The sequence below is a fragment of the Pleurodeles waltl genome, chromosome 3_1 (assembly GCF_031143425.1).
Source record: "Pleurodeles waltl isolate 20211129_DDA chromosome 3_1, aPleWal1.hap1.20221129, whole genome shotgun sequence".
In the NCBI taxonomy this organism is placed as follows: Eukaryota; Metazoa; Chordata; class Amphibia; order Caudata; family Salamandridae; genus Pleurodeles; species Pleurodeles waltl.
Genome location: NC_090440.1, coordinates 185,233,231 through 185,247,273, shown reverse-complemented (window position 1 = coordinate 185,247,273; position 14,043 = coordinate 185,233,231). Strand labels below are relative to the sequence as shown.

The 14,043-nt window shown below is 46.3% G+C and overlaps 1 protein-coding gene across 2 annotated transcripts in view; it reads right to left on the bottom strand.

Moving 5' to 3' along the window:
* LMAN1L (lectin, mannose binding 1 like) overlaps nucleotides 1-13,747 on the bottom strand; it is a 254,756-nt gene extending 241,009 nt beyond the window's left edge. For both annotated transcript variants that reach the window (XM_069222136.1, XM_069222137.1), the window contains exon 1: nucleotides 13,441-13,747. In XM_069222136.1, coding sequence (XP_069078237.1) covers nucleotides 13,441-13,609 — 169 coding nt within the window. In that variant the 5' untranslated portion in view covers nucleotides 13,610-13,747. The remainder of the gene's footprint in view (nucleotides 1-13,440) is intronic.
* Nucleotides 13,748-14,043: the final 296 nt, after the last annotated feature.

Genomic DNA, 14,043 nt, shown 5'->3' with positions numbered 1-14,043 from the left:
GAATATGCGTTCATTCGCCCTTTCCTATTATTTCACTCTTCCATCCAGCTTCTTTCCTTCTAATCTTCCTTTCGCCCTTACATCTTTTTACTCTTCTACCTATCCATCCTTTCATCATTCAATCCATGCATTCTTACACACTCCACGCTCTTCACTCTTCTCTTATAGTTTTGACCTTTTCTTCTCGCCGTTCACGTTTCTTTCCTTTCACCCATTATTTTTCTTTTCCCTGTTTAGTTACCCATCTTTCTGTCAATCATACCTTTTCCCTCTTACTTTTCTCGCTTGTGTTTACTTTTTCATCATTCATATTTGTTTCCTTTGCACATCAGCGCACAGTCGATACCCCTCTTCCATCATATTCCCTAACAGTGATATGTTTATGTGCATTTTGTCCGCTGACAGCCGAAGTCCAAAAACTACTTGGTAACGCTTCAATGGTGCCACGTTCCACAGCCTGTGAGGCCCAGCGGAAGCCCCCCTAAAGCTGTTAAGGTGGGGGTTCACTGCGCCATTGCCTTGAAGAGAGTGGATGGGAGCCAGGAGAGCCGCACCAATAATCAGAGCCTGGAAGGATGTGAACAGGGAAACTGAGTTTTCCAAAAGAAAATGGAAGAGGCTGGTAAACCACAAAGACATAACATTTGAGCGACCGCCCCTGTTGAGGCCAGATGGTCTGCAGCTTTAAAACTATGACCAGAACTGCACCTGATGAATATGGTGGTGAAGTTCTTAAAAAAGAGGGGACTGATGGTGGCGGGGAGGCAGAAATTACACTTAAGGAGGAATCTTTCTGGGTGATGGAAGAAATCAGTCTTAAAAACAAGCATTTGCAATGCAATGGGTCTCACGTTTGCTCGAGTTAGAGCTATTATCGAAATCAATTCCTAAATGGACTTTTCTTGCCACAACCATTGAAAATGAAAAGTAAAACAGTTGACTTAAGCAAGCCGATTCAAAGCGCCACAGCCACCAGGAGCATGAACGTGAACGAGAGACACAAAAGGAAAAAGAAGTTTGCTCGTAGCCTAACGTATCAGCAAATGTGCAATTATCCATGTAACTGGGTCAATGGCCAAGGTGGTAACAAAACTGCCCCGAGGAGGGACAAACGTAAAGCACTTACAAATGATAACAAAGGATTTTTAACAGACAAGCTCATAAGCGAGTGATAGTGATAGGCATGCGGTGGGTGTGATTAAAAGGCCACAGATAGATCACAGCAGGTCAAAGCACTTGCACGCTCGACCTAAAAAGGTTGAATAAATGTGACACGTTAACATAGTGTTTATTATGGAAAGAAGTAAGACAGGAAAGCCAGGCAGGGGTAGGATCAAAAGGAGGTAAATTCAGAAACACATAGAAAAAAAGGACCTTGGTTGGGGAGTGGCCATACGTGGGGGAGGCTTGAGTTGTAATAAGGGTGTTAGCTGTTTTACATACTAGCAATACACATGAGGTGTATGTCATCCATGGGGCAGAGAATTTAGTGAGGTTTCCACAATCTAAATTGCATGTGTGTTCTCTTGATGTTCTGCAGTGTTATAATTTTTTTAATTTATAGCAGACATCTGCCAGCAGCAAGACCTTGCAGCGCTGTAGGCTGCCTGGGATGCGTTATCTGATGACTAGGTTTAGTTGACCTGGGGAAGACAGTCAAAATCACATGATACATTAATCTATAAAGACCAGTGTGATCTACACACGGACTAGATTGTCACATAAAAATGAATGCCACAGAGACTGTTGCATGAAAATATCACCCTAACGTGAAAATAGTGACCCCTGACAAAGTGCTAACAATTGGAGCCCTCAGGGCTTTAAGTGGGATGAAAAAAAGTGGGGGGTCCCTAAAAGATGAGAGGCATATGTAATTAAGGGTGTGGCTTAAATACGTAAACACTTTCCCAACTGGTATTTTGGTGCCTCTTTGAGCTTTCTATTATAGCCTCCAGAAATATAGCACAACAACTGATGTACACCTGAAGCCAGCCAGGACTAAGGCTTTGTCTGTTGTTGTCAGCTGTTTAAAATACATGAATAACCTCCTGGAAAGCATGGATACATAAAGGGATAATAACCACAGGTCACAGTGTCTCGGATGGAGTGCCTCTCGAATTTCAGGATATTCTACAAAAACTTGGAATATCTTCATATTATTCCACTCAATATCAACACTTCAGAAACATTCTCCATCAACTTTTCTCCCAACCCTCTTCCTCACATTCCAATACACAAACCTTTTCCTACTCTCATGTTTCCTCACAAGTAAAGGCATCTTTTATCCACAAACTTCTCAATAATTCTCCTACTGATAGACCAAATCTAAAGTAGAACTAGAATGGGAACATGACTTTAACCAAATTTTATCCATTACATACCTGGAAGAAAACATGGTCAAAGCTTCATACAACATCTCGTTCAGCTAGTACAACCCAAACATTATTTTATTTTTACAACAGACTTTACCCCTATATCTCTTAATCGATTGAAACTGTCCATAGATACTAAGTGCTGGTCTTGTTTCCAAGAAGACAGTGATTTAATACTCATGTTTTTTATTATCCTATGGTTAAAACATTTTGGGCACAAATATAAGATAAAAATCAACGTAAATTTGGCTACCAATGTACCTTTTAACAATTACATTTTTTTTCTGGGTGGTCCATCTTCCAACTGGCAGTCTAAAGTTATGGTTGGCAAATTTGTTGACTTGCTTATTGCAATTGTGCTGCAAATTATTATATCAAATTGGAAAGATACCACCAAAATTTCATTTGTAGGGTGGTGGAACTTAATATGTCATAATCATAGAATGGACAAAGAATATGCCAACACCACCCACTTGATGATTAAAAGAGATATGTTATGGCTGCCGCTCACATCCTTCCTATTCAGACAAAAGGTCATCCACTAAATTACCAATACCACTTTTGAACCTTCCGATATTTCTTAGAAAAGCTATGGTTGCTGTTTGACCTGATAGCCTTAGGGTGGTCACTCCCACCTTTTTGCCTGCCTCCCTCCCCTTTTTGACACTGTTTTGCTGGTTTTAGGACTCTGTGCACTTTACCACTGCTCACCAGTGCTAAAGAGCATACGCTCTCTCCCTCAAAACATGGTGACATTGGCTTATACCCAATTGGCATACTTAATTTATTTGTAAGTCCCTAGTAAAGTGCACTGCAAGTGCCAAGGGCCTGTAAATTAAATGCTACTAGTGGGCCTCCAGCACTGATCGTGCTACCCAGGTAAATAGCCCCTTAAACATGTCTCAGACCTGCCATTGCAAAGCCTGTGTGTGCAGTTTCACTGCCACTTCGACTTGGCATTTAAAAGTGCTTGCTAAGCCTTAAACTCCCCTTTTTCTACATATAAGTCACCCCTAAGATAGGCCCTAGGTAACCCAGAGGGCAGGGTGCTGTGTGGGTAAAAGGCAGGACATATATCTTTGTGTTTTATATGTCTTGGTAGTGGAAAACTCCTAAATTCATTTTCCACTGCTGTGAGGCCTGCTTCTTTCACATGCTGACATTAAGGCTAACCTCAAACTGTTTGAGTGATAGATTCTGATTAGAAAGGGGTAAGCCGGTCATATTTAGAATGGCCAGAATGGTAATACAAAATCCTGCTCACTGGTGAGGTTGGATTTTATATTACTATTTTAGAAATGCTACTTTTAGAAAGTGAGCATTTATCTGCACTTAAATCCTTCTGTGCCTTACAGCCTGTTTCCAATCCACGTCTGGGCTTGTTGACAGCTCCCTTGTGCATTTCACCCAGACAACTACAAACACAGGATGCTCAGTCACACCTGCACACATCTGTATACTGAATGGGTCTTCCTGGGCTGGAAGGGTGGAGGGCCTGACACTTACATTTCAAAAGAACAGTGACCTGCCCTCACACAAAGGACTGCAAAACCCCCTACTGGCACCCTGGCAGACAGGGTTGTACTGAAACGGTACATTGTGCACTTCAAACCCACTCATTGAAGTCTCTCCCACTTCAATGGCACTTTTGGGTATATAAACTGGGTCTCTCACCCTACCAGACTAGACACTTCTTGGAACAGATACTCTGCACCAGAACCTGCAGCCTTCCAAGAGAAGCTGCCTGGCTGCCCAAAGGACTCACCTGGATTGCTCTGCTGTAAATGGCTGCTGCCTTGGTGTTGCCCTGCTGCCTTGCTGGCCTCTGGCGCTGCTGACAAGTGCTCTCCAAGGGCTTGGATTGAGCTTGCCTCCTGTTTCTGGAAGTCTCAGGCCCAAAAAGACTTCACCTCTTCAAAGAAACTCCTTGTGCAGCGAAAATAGACGCACAGCATGCCGGAATCGACGCACAGCCTATCCAGCGGTGAGAAAATCACTGCATCGCCAAACTGGAATGACGCAGCCCGGCTCCCCAAGTGGGGATCAAAGCAGCGCCATTGTTGCAACCGGAACTTCGACACACACCCCACCGGATCAACACATTTACTGAGCCGGAACGACACAGCACGACTTCCTGCAAGAGGAATCAACGCAACAGCTGTGACTTCGCCCTGCACACCCAGGATTTCCACGCATCGTCTCTGGGCATCAAAAGGCCCTGCATCGTAAAGAGGATTCAAGCCTGCATGCCGGAATTCGAAGCAAACCCCCTGTTGTGTGGAAAAGAATCAATGCATCGTCTGTGCGCACCCATAAAATTGATGCACATCTACCTTTTTCCATGCATCTCCTCCTCTGCGGTCTGGTGCATGTAATTTTGATGCAAACCAGGTACAAGGTGCTTGCAAGAGACAATTGTTGCTTGTAAGAACTAAATACTCTACTTATGATTAAAAAAGTGATATTTCAACTTGTGCTTATTAAATCTTGATTGTTTTTAACTTAATTTAGTCAGATAAATATCTTATATTTTTCTAAACCTGTGTGGTGTCTTTTTGTAGTGTTCTCACTGTGTTAGTGCATGATGTATTGCAAATACTTTACACTTTGCCTTCTAAGTTAAGCCTGACTGCTCAGTGCCAAGTTACCAGAGGGTTGGCACAGGATAATTTGGATTGTGTCTGACTTACCCTGACTAGGATTGTGATCCCTACTTGGAGAAGGTTGTATACCTCTGCCAACTAGAGGCCCCATTTCTAACACTGGTGATTACCAGTGAGGATAGGACTTTAGTTTGTGCAGTAACATACAATAGCTACGTGTACACTATCTACCCACAGTTAAAGGTCAACTTGATTTTTTCTCTTTTTCTGCAATTTCAGTTTTTTTGCTTGCCAGTTTAATCAAATCCTCATACAACATGTCTCTGGATGGGTCTCAAGGAGGAGCTGGAGAGTTTGACCTAGCCAAGCTGGAGACATACATTGTTAGCCAGCTGAAAGGGTTTTGCAAGGGGATGGGAGTACCTACCCGGGGTGCCTCCAGGAAGGAGGAGTACCAAAAGGCGCCGAGGGCCTGGGCAGAAGCCCGTTCACAAAATGATGTTGACGTGGAGGAGGCAGAGGATGGCCTCTCAGAGTTTTTGCCACCAGCAGTGGGGGATGTTACCCCTGGAATTGTGCCCCCTGCTAAACCAGGGAGCAGTGTGTGTAGCCATGGCCTGGCTGGAGAGGAAAGAGAAAGGAGAGAGAATATCAACTGCAAATGGCAAGGTTAAACATGGAGGCAGAAAAGAGGAAGGCTGAGAGAGAAGCTGAAAGAGCTTTGGCTTAGAAAAGAATTCTGCTGGCTCATGAACTGAGTCTCAAAGAGCTGGACATCAAGGTAGGCAGTCCAAGTCCAGCTGTGATGGTGGCAGCATACATACAGACTTTGCTGAGGACAAGAAGGTTCGTATACCCGAAAATGTGGTGCCGAGTTTTGTGGTGGGAGATGACATTGATAAGTGGTTGGCTGCTTATGAATTTGAACTAAGGGCTCATGGGGTTCCTGAAGAGCAATGAGGGGCGGGCTTGTGGGGAAATGCACCAATTGTTGAGAGAGACACACTTCTCACATTAGATTCAAAGGATCAGAACACATACTCACCCATGAAAACCACTTTGCTTGACAAGTTGGGCTGACCTCTGAGAAGTACCGTCAGAGGTTCCGGGGCAGCACCAAGCTTTCCACACAAACATGGGTAGACTTTTTTTATTTGTCCAGTAAGGCACTCAATGTATGGGTGCAGGGCAGTAAAGTAGATGACTATGTGGGGTTGTATAATTTGATCCCGAGAGAACATATGCTCAGTGTTTGCTTTACAGAGTTGCACCAGCACCTAGTTGGCAGTAAGCTGAATGACCCTAGGAAGCTTGCTGAGGAGGAGGACCTCTGGGTTAGCATCAGAGTGTCCAAAAAAGATAGCGGGGGTGACACCCACAAAGGTGGTTAGGGTTCCCATCAGAAGAAAGAGGGGGGAGAAAAACTTAAAAATAAGGAGTTCTCAAAAGGCCCCCAAAAGAGTTCCCAAGGGAGTGGTGGTAAGCAGTCCCAACCTGATTCTGAAAAGAGGCCAGGGTTCTTTGATAAAAAGAAAGGGAAGTTTGTACCCAAATGCTTAGAGTGCACCAAGTTTGGTCACTACAAGGGCAACTCCAAGTGTCCCATGTGGGCACAGCTCCCCACTGGAAGGCAGACACCTGAGTTGGATAGCGTATCGCTCAAAGAGGAGGAGGTAGTCCCAGATAGTTTTGGGGAACAGATAGAGGTAACCCTAGTGTCCCTGGGAGATGCAGAAATGGTGCCACAAGCCCACATGCCTGCCAATACTTCCAAGTATATGCAGTGGGACACCATTAATGGGCAAAGGGTGGAGGCTCTGCGTGACACAGAAGCCAGCATGACAACTGTCAGAGGACAGCTGGTGTCAGCAGAGCAGGCCATCTCCAATACATTACACCAGGTCATAGTCGCTGACAATCGTGAGGGTCACCTACTGGTGGCTCTTGTTCCCTTTGAGTGGGTGGGGGGGGTCTCTGGTGCTCTAAAAGTAGTTGTGGGTCCTGCCATGCCTGTAGATTGTCTGCTAGGCAACAACCTTGAGCATACTACCTGGAAGGAGGAAGTGAGCCCAAGGTACCGGAAGCTGGGGCAGCACTTATGCTGGTGGTCCCCCAGTGCAATCGGGCCTTCCTACTGGGGTTGGCTCATGACATCCCCCCTGGCGGGACATTTGTGGCAAGACAAGGCCTTCGCCAGGCTTGTTACCCACTTTTATTGGCCACAAATGCAGGTAGCCTCAGATGCTTTCTGTAGGTCCTGCCCAACTTGCCAGACTAGTGGGAAGACAGGGAATAGGCTCAAGGCCCCCCTGATCCCACTCTCCATCATTGGCACCCCCTTTGAAGGGTGGGGGCATTGACGTTATTGGTCCCTTGGACCCCAAAACTGCCCTAGGCAAAAGGTTTATCCTGGTTTTGGTGGACCATGCCACCCACTATCCAGAGGTGATCCCTCTAGGGACAGTGACTGCACCAGTGGTGACCAGAACTCTAATGGGGATATTTACCCGTGTTGAATTCCCAAAAGAGGTTGTGTCTGACAGAGGCATAAACTTCATGTCTGCGCACATGAAGTCCATGTGGGATGCTTGTGGGGTGACCTACTGGTTCACCACCCCTTACCATCCTCAATCCAATGGGCTTGTGGAAAGGTTCAACAAGACCCTAAAAAGCATGATCATAGGCCTCCCTGAGGCCATAAGGCGTAAGTGGGACATCTTCTTGCCATGCCTTCTCTTTGCTTATAGAGAGGTGCCCCAGAAAGACGTGGGGTTCAGCCCCTTTGAACTTCTCTATGGGTACCCTGTCAGGGCACCCCTATGCATAGTAAAAGAGGGGTCGGAGAAAGCACCTAGGAAACCCCCCCCAGGATGTGGTCAGTTACATGCTGGCCGTCTGCAACCAGATGCAGTGCTTCTGGAAACAGGCCAAGAGCAACCTCAAGGTCAGTCCAGAGGTGATGAAGCAATGGTGTGACCTGAAGGCCACCCTGGTAGAATTCTCACCTGAAGACAAAGTATGTGTAATAGAGCCAGTAGAGCCTAGAGCTCTCCAGGACCACTGGACTGGCCCATTCAAAATCAAAGAGTGGAAGGGGGAGGCCACTTACTCAGTGTACCTCAAGTCCCCTAGGAACCCCTAAGGGTGCTCCATCAAAACAGACTGAAGCCTCATTTTGAGAGGTCTGAAGTCAGCATGCTTCTGGTGACAGAGGAGGGCATGGAAGAGGAGAGTGAGCCTCTCCACAACCTCCTCTCTGCCAAGGAAGGTGATGGGTCAGTAGAGGGTGTCAATATCTCTGAGTCCTCGACCCTAGGTCAGAGAGGAGATTGCTACGAGTTATTGGAGCAGTTCTCGTCCCTGTTTTCCCTCACCCCGATACTCACACACTAGTGTGTCCATGACATTAAAACAGGAGACAGTCCCCCCTGTAAATAATACAATTTACAGAGTGTCAGATGAGGTGAGGTCCAACATCAAGGAGGAAGTTGCCAAGATACTGGCCCTTGGGGTGATAGAGAAATCCAGTAGTCCCTAGTACAGCCCAGTGGTGTTGGTTTGCAAGGCTGCTGCTCCCGGTGCCAAGCCAGAGCTTAGGTTCTGCGTGGACTACCGGGGTTTCAACTTTGTCACAAAGACAGATGCTCACCCCATCCCCTGAGCTGATGACCTCATAGACAGGCTAGGCGCTGCCAAGTTCCTTAGTACCTTTGACCTCACGTCAGGGTACTGGTAGATCGCCCTGACTGAATTGGCAAAAGAGATCAGCTTTTTAAACTCATGAGGGTCATTACCAGTTCCGGGTCATGCCCTTTGGACTGAAACATTCCCCCACAGCCCTTTGGACTGAACAATTCCCCCACTAAAAATTCCCCCAGTTGGTTAACAGGGTCCTAGCTGGCAAGGATGCCTTCTGTGCAGCCTATCTAGATGACATCACCGTCTATAGTTCCTGCTGGAAGGAACACCTACTCCACCTCAAAGAGGTGCTTCAGGCCCTTCAACAGGCAGTCCAGATCATCAAGGCCAGTAAGTGCCAGATTGGGCAGGGTTCTGTGGTGTACTTGGGACACCTAGTGGGTGGGGGCAAGGTGCTGCCCCTCCAGGCCAAGAATGAAACAATCAAGGCCTGGCAACCACCTAGAACCCAGTCAGAGGGTTCTTCTTAGGTCTCACCAGATACTGCCGAAGATTTGTTAAGGGTTATGGCTCCATAATGGCCTCCTTAACAGAACGCACATCCAAGAAGCAACCTAGGTTGGTAAATTGGACAGAGGCTTGTCAGAAAGCCTTTGACTCCCTGAAGGAAGCCATGTGCACGGCACCCGCGCTCAAGGCCCTTGTTTATTCCAGAGAATTAATCGTGCAGACAGACGCTTCAGAGCATGGCATAGGGGCGGTCCTAGCACATCTGAATGAGGAGGGCCTAGACCAACCAATAGTCTTTATTAGCAGAAGACTATTACCACAGGAACAGAGTTGGAGTGCTATTGAAAGAGAAGCATTTGCTGTGGTCTGGGCACTGAAGAAGCTTAGACCATACCTGTTTGGGACTCACTTCTGGGTTCAGACAGACCACAGGCCCCTCAGATGGCTCATGCAAATAAGGGGTGACAATCCTAAACTCTTGAGGTGCCCATTTCCCTACAGGGGATGGACTTTACAGTGGAGCATCGCCCAGGAATTGACCACAATGCTGATGGTCTCTCCAGATACTTCTGCCTTATCGATGAGAGCTCCTGAGGCCTTGGGTAGCTCTCCCCACTTTCAGCTGGGGGGGACACATGTTAGACCTGACAGCCTTAGGGTGGTCGCCCCCAGCTTTTTACCTGCCTCCCTCCATTTTCTGACACTGTTTTGCTGGTTTTATGACTACACACTTACCACTACTAACCAGTGCTAAAGTGCATATGCTCTCTCCCTTAAAACATGGTGACATTGGCTCATACCCAATTGGCATATTTAATTTATTTGTAAGTCCCTAGTAAAGTGCACTGCATGTGCCCAGGGCCTGTAAATTAAATGCTACTAGTGGGCCTGCAGCACTGATTGTGCCACCCACATAAGTAGCCCCTTAACCATGTCTCAGGCCTGCCATTGCAAGGCCTGTGTGTACAGTTTCACTGCCACTTTGACTTGGTATCGAAAAGTACTTGCCAAACCTTAAACTCCCCTTTTTCTACATATAGGTCACCCCCGGGTAATCCCTAGGTAACCCAGAGGGCAGGGTGCTGTGTGGGTAAAAGGCAGGACATATATCTGTGTGTTTTATATGTCCTGGTAGTGGAAAACTCTTACATTCGTTTTCCACCGTTGTGAGGCCTGCTCCTTTCATAGGCTAACATTAAGGCTATCCTCATAAACTGTTTGAGTGGTAGATTCTGATTAGAAATGGGTAAACAGGTCATATTTAGTATGGCCAGAATGGTAGTACAGATTCCTACTGACTGGTGAGATTGGATTTTATATTACTATTTCAGAAATGCTACTATTAGAAAGTGAGCATTTGTCTGCACTTAAACCATTCTGTGCCTTACAGCCTGTCTCCAATCCAAGTCTGGACTGGGACTGGCTGGTTGACAGCTCCCTTGTGCATTTCACCCAGACAACTACAAACACATGATGCTCAGTCAGACCTGCATATATCTGCATACTGAATGGGTATTCCTGGGCTGGAAGGGTGGAGAGCTTGACACTTACATTTCAAAGGACAGTGGCCTGCCCCCACACAAAGGACTGCCAAACCCCCTGCTGGGACCCTGGCAGACAAGGTTGTACAGAAAGGAGACATTGTGCACTTCAAAACCACTCTATGAAGTCTCCCCCACTTCAAAGGCACTTTTTGGTATATAAACTGGGTCCCTGACCCTACCAGACTAGACACTTCTTGGAACAGATACTCTGCACCAGAACCGGCAACCTGCCAAGAGAAGCTGCCTGGCTGCCCAAAGGACTCACTTGGACTGCTTTGCTGTAAAGGACTGCTGCCTTGCTGTTGCCTTGCTGGCCTCTGGCTCTGCTAAGAAGTCTGCCGGAATTGACGCACAGCCTGTCCAGCGGTGAGAAAATCACTGCATCGCCGAACTGGAATGACAGCCTGGCTCCCCAAGTGGAGATCCATACAGTGCCAACGACGCGACCGGAACTTCGACGCACAGCCCACTGGATCAATGCAGTGCCGAGCCAGAATGACGCAGCCTGACTTCCTGAGACAGAAATCGTCGAAAGGGCCAGCCATGCGGCAAAAATTTTGCTGCATCACCTACCGAATTGACGCAACAGCTGTGACTTCGCCCACACGCCCAGGACTTCCACACATTGTCTCTGGGCATCAAAAGACCCTGCATCGCAAAGAGGATTCAAGCGTGCGTGCCGGAATTCAATGCAAAGCCCTTGCTGCATAGAAAAGAATCAATGCATTGTCTGTGTCACCCATAAAATCGACACACACCCACCTTTTTCCACCCATCTCCTCCTCTCCGGTCTTCATGCATGTAATTTTGATGCAAACCAGGTACAAGGTGCTTGCAATTGACAACTGTTGCTTTCAAGAACTAAAGACTCTACTATCATAACAAAAATGATATTTCAACTTGTGATTATCAAATCTTGGTCGTTTTGACCTTAATTTAATCAGATAAATATCTTATATTTTTCTAAACCTGTGTGATGTCTTTTTGTAGTGTTCTCACTGTGTTATTGCACAAATACTTTACACATTACCTTCTAAGTTAAGCCTGACTGCTCAGTGCAGAGCTACCAGAGGGTGGGCACAGGATAATGTGGATAGTGTGTGAGTTACCCTGACTAGGATTGTGGTCCCCACTTGGACAAGGGTGTATACCTATGCCAACTAGTGACCCCATTTCTAACAGTTGCTATAGTCATTTTCAATTGCCTAAATTTGCATTGCTCAGCATTGACTACATATTTGTCCTCCTTTTCCCACTTTCCTTCTCTTTCTCTTCTACTATTAAAACTTCTTAACATGCTACTTCTTTTATAGTACAATATTGCATAATTATGGATTACAAACAGATTTTCTGCTGTAGATATGCTGATATATATTTCAAGTTCAATCTCAACATTTCGTTTTTAATGAATTTGTAATGCTATACCTAAGTATTTCATATTTGTACTACTGTATGTTAATTACTTTCTTCAATAAAACATTATTAAACTTAAAAAAACATACGAGTAACAGCAATGATTCGGTTGTAAATAACATATAAAATGGTTCAATTCTGAAAAAGGAGACTTAGTGACTATTACTGAGGCGTGCAGGAGTGGCCTCCAGAGTGTATCCATCACTCCTGCTATGATCACTCTGTAAGACAGGTGTGCCCTTGTTCTCTCCACATCTCGTCCATCTACAGATCTTAAACCTCATCTCTTTCCTCTTCAGCTCTCTCTTGACACTCCTCCTCTCATCTCCTTCACTTCACCACACACATATACAACGCACATACTCACCTGTAAGCCCTATATTTTCTTGTCAACATTTTAACACCTGTGTACCTCCGTCACACACGTTTGCACAGAATCACAATTGCAACTGGAATGCATGATCGATGCTCCGTGCGCTCTGCAGAGAGGCCAAGGATTGGATGACTATGTATTGAGCTCTTTTTTTGACCCATTGATAGGCCCTGTGAGGAAGATACTGACTGCTTTCAGACTTATTTCAGGACAATCGTGGCCGTTATCAACGCCTGGCGGAGATATATTTCAAATTATGCTTTATGCAGGAGTAATATGGTACACTAAAATTACAGAGATACAACATCCTCGGAATAGCTTACTTGATGTTGCCTTCTCTAATAGTATTAAATATGTGAAATATATCCGGAAACGAAATCGCCGACACGTATTACTTTAACATTTGCCTACAATATTTTTTCAGAAATGTATCAGCCTCCTTGCCAGTAATGTTAACTGTTTCAATGTCCGCTATTAATTACCCGGACGGTCCCGGCCCACTTAAATCCCTGGGTGAATTATGCAATCAGCGACCACAGGCAGTTTCTGTCCTTTAAACTGGTTAGGCGCTTACTATAGCGCCCGCCCCTGCCTAGTTCACCTGCCTGGATACTCTGCCCCGAGAGGGTGGTTGACTTGCGGACGAAGGAAGGGACCCGAATAAGACTGACCATTACATTAATTAACGGCCCAAATTGTGGGTCCTGCTGGACAATAATGGCCCCGATCGAAACTGTCTCGTGAGAGCGACGCTTAATAGTACAATGGAGAGCCAGTCAACGCCACAGGAACACCCCAGAGATAAACTGTTAAATTAAATAAGTGGTCCTAACTGACACTCAAATGTGAAATGTCAAAGAAGAAGGCTGATATGTGAAGCTATTACCCCACGAAAGAACCAACAACGTGACTAAAGACCCTGAGAGAGATATTGCACGCGAATCCCCTCACACATGCCCCCTAGACCCCCATACATGCGCTCTCACCTCCATAGTAGTCCCAGAAGGGCACATCCCCGTTGGGCAGGCTCAGGTGTGGCCCCTTGAAGCTGAACTTGTATTCAAACCTGCGATGAGCAGTGGGGGGCTCAGACTGGGAGAGGCAAGGGAGTAGGGCGGAGGCCAAGAGAAGGGGAATAAACCCCAAGAGACTCATCCTGTCCCCCGGGAGCTGGGCAAAGATACCTGCCGTGTGAGAGAGGTGTCAGTGAGGGTGGAGGAGGCAGGGGCTAAGACCCAGGGGCTGCCTGCCGGACACTAAGCGGCCACAGCACTGCTCAGGGGCTCAGACTGACTGAAGCAGACCAGGCGCTCCCTGATTGGAGGAGACCAACCCTCCTCTCACCCTCCATACAAAGTTACCCCCAGCCCACCACTTCTCACCCGTCCCAGGAGAAACAGTCGCAGAGCCGGTGAAAAAGTGTCACGTTGTAATACAGCTGCCTTCTTTCTGCTTTCTAAAATTAACGTTTTGTTTATTGATTTTTTGCGGCCAGCGTGTCGTTCGTTCTAACCCAAACTATAAATCAATAAAGTGTACTTCAGGCTTAAACCCCAATACGGCTTGAAATAAAACAACGCGCTGCCATT